Here is a 3530-nt window from a genome sequence, read left to right as displayed (position 1 = left end):
TAACAACAAAACAGAGAAGAGTACAGATAACCAATTAAAAAGTTTGTACCATAAAGTTGTCAAAGCGTCACGCAGATCAGAATCATCCTGACAATCACACTACTGTTTTCTCTTTCGGAAGAACAATGTCTTTTTTAAAAGTTAATCACCGTACAATTAGATGAATAAGATCTCTTCATTTTTAATCAGAAAATTCAAGATATAAAGTGTTTGTCCCTTAAATTAGTTCTGCATAACATAAATCTAGATTAGTCAGATCAATAAATTTTCAATACCAAATGATTAAATAAAAAGTAAAAAAAAATATTTCTCACTAGTTTAATTTCTTTTTTGGGTCTTGAAAAAGTTTAAATTTATAACTTAAACTCTAAATTAAACTCAAAAGTTTGCACAGTGGGGCACGTGCCGGCCTGCAACAGTGAATAAAGCGGAAAAAAGGCGGAATCTAGATCCAACGACCAAACCATGCCCGTCTAAACCGGGAACTTCTCCAAGAAAAGAACTTTCATCTAACGGCTACAATTATTCCTTCAAATCCAACCCTTCAATATAAAAATCAACGCCTAACGTTAAATCCAAGTGGCTCCATAATCTCAAATAAAAACCCGGTCCTCTCTCATCACTTTCCTGTTCAATCTCTCTCAAATTATACACACTTCTCTCAACACACAAACACACACCAAAAAAAAAAAAAAAACACACACACACACACACACACACCTGCTATAATTAACCTGCGCACTTATACTACGCCCCTACAGAAATGAAGCCGGAGTTGCAGTTGAAAATAATATCGAAGGGTAGAGTGAAAAAATTCGGTTAAAAAAGAATCCAACGGCTGAGATTTTTAGGAAACTCGAAAGAATGGACGGTCAGAAGAGTCAGGCGAAGCTAACAAGGACACAGTCTTCACTTCTAAGGTCATCACCAACTATACGTTCATCAATCCACAGCTTTTCATCAATCAACGAATTTGGAGTTGACCAAGAACCGGATATTGAAGAGCAAAAACCACATAAACCGGGTTCAACACCGGTTCATCGTGGTTCTTTTTTCCGACCGGTTCCGGTCCGGGTTGCTCCGGTTCTGATATTTTCAGTTGTTTCTATGTACACCCTTTTCGTTTTCTTTAACAGGGACAATATACCCACATCAGAGAATTTACTGTTAGCTTTGATTTTCATAGCGGTTTTACTGTTCTTTGCTGGTAAGAAAAAGCAGTCAATTCATCAAGTGTACAATGTGTTGTTGAATTTGTATGGGAAAAGATTCGGGTTTCAAAGAAACCACTCTAAACCTGTACAGTGGTTCATTGGTGAAACAATTAAAGAACCGAAATCTGAGAAAGATAACCGGGTTGTGAAGGAAGGAGTTGAAGTGTATAGTAATGGAGATATATATGAAGGTGAGTATCATAAAGGGAGGTGTAATGGAAGTGGAGTTTACAATTATTTTGTTAATGGAAGATATGAAGGTGATTGGATTGATGGGAAATATGATGGTTATGGGATAGAAAGTTGGGCTAGAGGTAGTAAATATAGAGGGCAATATAGGCAGGGATTAAGACATGGTTATGGTGTTTACAAGTTCTATACAGGTGATACATATGCTGGTCAATGGTGTAATGGTCAAAGTCATGGTATGGGTTCTCAATCTTGTTCTGATGGTAGCTGTTACATTGGTGAATTTAAATGTGCGGTCAAACATGGCCTTGGGTGTTACCATTTCAGGTAAGGAAAAAAAAAACAACTTTTAATTTCTTGAAATCTTTAAAATTTACATCTTGTTTGAAGGTTTTTTACGTTTTTTAGGTTCTGTGATTTGTGATATGGCTGATGCTAGCTGTAATTGTTGGATGCTTTTTTTTTTTTTTTTTTGGTTGCTTACTATTCTGGGATACTGTTTGTTGTTGTTTGTTAGTGATGGATCAGGAGAAAAAGTTTTGTAGGATGAATGCACCCACCGTATGTTATTGTATTTTGTCCTTGATTGGTTTACCACTATCAGTAATGTTGTTGGCTAACAAGAGCAACCCAATTCTTGCACTCAACTAGAAAATGTGTTATATCGGGCAGACAATTTGTTGAGGCAGGAAGCTTCAAGAGAAATGGAAGAAACTGACCAGTTTGCCCCTTTCCTGAAATGCTACGTCCTCTGCCAAATTTATGTGATACTTTTTGCTTCGTGAGAGTCGATTTGATTAATCTTTGAAGCTAAATTGAATTAGATCAATTTAATATTTTAAAACTGAAGTTTAGATACTCAAAAACTATTTGAAAAGTGCTATAAGTAGCAATTCTTTTCATATCAATATGATATGAAAAAAATGCATTTTTAAATATTGGGCTAAGTTTACCTAATTTGAATCTTGAAAAATGAAAGTCACATAAATTGGAACAGAGGGAGTACTTCATGATTTTGTCTTGTCATCTACTATGTTGTGCTCTGTATTGGATGGATAATAAGGCTATGCTAAGTTGCAAACACAGATCCCTTGAGCTGATGAATCTTGCGACTGTTTTGTAGGAACGGGGATCGGTATGCTGGTGAATATTTTGGAGACAAGATTCATGGTTTCGGTGTGTATCACTTTGCCAACGGCCATTGCTATGAAGGGTCATGGCACGAAGGGCGCAAGCAAGGTTACGGAATGTACACATTTAGAAATGGTGACACAAGGTGTGGGGAATGGGACTCAGGCAATTTGAAAATTCCATCGCCCCCACTTACTGATGCTGTCCTTCGAGCTGTTCAGGTGAAAAACAGTTTTCTTGGCATTTATTTCTTCATTTAATACACTTACCTTCCTCTGATGCATATGCATATGATGCTATACCGCTCATAATGTTTGAATTGTCAACGTCTTATCCCTCTTTATGATCTTTGCAGGCTGCTAGAAAGGCAGCAGAGAATGCAATTAAGCTTAGGAGGGTAGATGAACAAGTGAAAAAAGCAGTGATGGCTGCAAATAGAGCTGCAACTGCTGCTAGAGTTGCTGCTATCAAAGCAGTACAAAATCAGATGGAGGGAAATTTTTGTGACACTAACAATTGAAGTCTTTTTTAGATTTTTACAAGAAGTAACAGTTTGGTAAATGTAAATTTACTACGCCAAGTATGAATATGTCTTTCTTAGGCCGCCACCCCGGCAAGCAAAATGCAGCCGGTGGTTGAGTGTAATTGCTTTCAAGTTTTACTTAACCACAATTGTAACTTGTATATAATGTCGTTTACCATATGTATATCAATGAGAATGAGGGCTTTTTCTCCCTTCTTTTGAGCTAGCCTTTCTAAATTTCATTAGTATTTCATCTGTGCCATTTTATGTGTCACTAGCAACTGCCAAGTGGTATTTATGATCATCACTTTCTATCATCACTTGCAATGGAATAGAAGAAAATGATCTTTTCAGATTTTTGATGTGTAAAAATGAAGTTTTCTTATCAGAAAGACATAAAACTAAAATTCGACTATGTTTTCTTCTAAAATTTATTTGTAACTATTTAAAATTTATTTTGTTCATTTTTCATT

General features: G+C 36.1%; 1 protein-coding gene across 1 annotated transcript; it reads left to right on the top strand.

Moving 5' to 3' along the window:
- Positions 1 to 486: 486 nt before the first annotated feature.
- LOC132034172 (uncharacterized) lies at positions 487 to 3273 on the top strand. The gene is made up of 3 exons (XM_059424444.1): positions 487 to 1730; positions 2527 to 2755; positions 2890 to 3273. Exons 1-3 carry the CDS (start codon positions 865 to 867, stop codon positions 3052 to 3054), a joined length of 1260 nt encoding a protein of 419 aa, XP_059280427.1. The 5' UTR covers positions 487 to 864; the 3' UTR covers positions 3055 to 3273.
- Positions 3274 to 3530: the final 257 nt, after the last annotated feature.

The sequence above is a fragment of the Lycium ferocissimum genome, chromosome 10 (genome assembly GCF_029784015.1).
Source record: "Lycium ferocissimum isolate CSIRO_LF1 chromosome 10, AGI_CSIRO_Lferr_CH_V1, whole genome shotgun sequence".
Lineage (NCBI taxonomy): Eukaryota > Viridiplantae > Streptophyta > Magnoliopsida > Solanales > Solanaceae > Lycium > Lycium ferocissimum.
The sequence above is the reverse complement of the archived record's forward strand: the minus strand, read 5'-3'. Positions and strand labels throughout refer to the sequence as shown.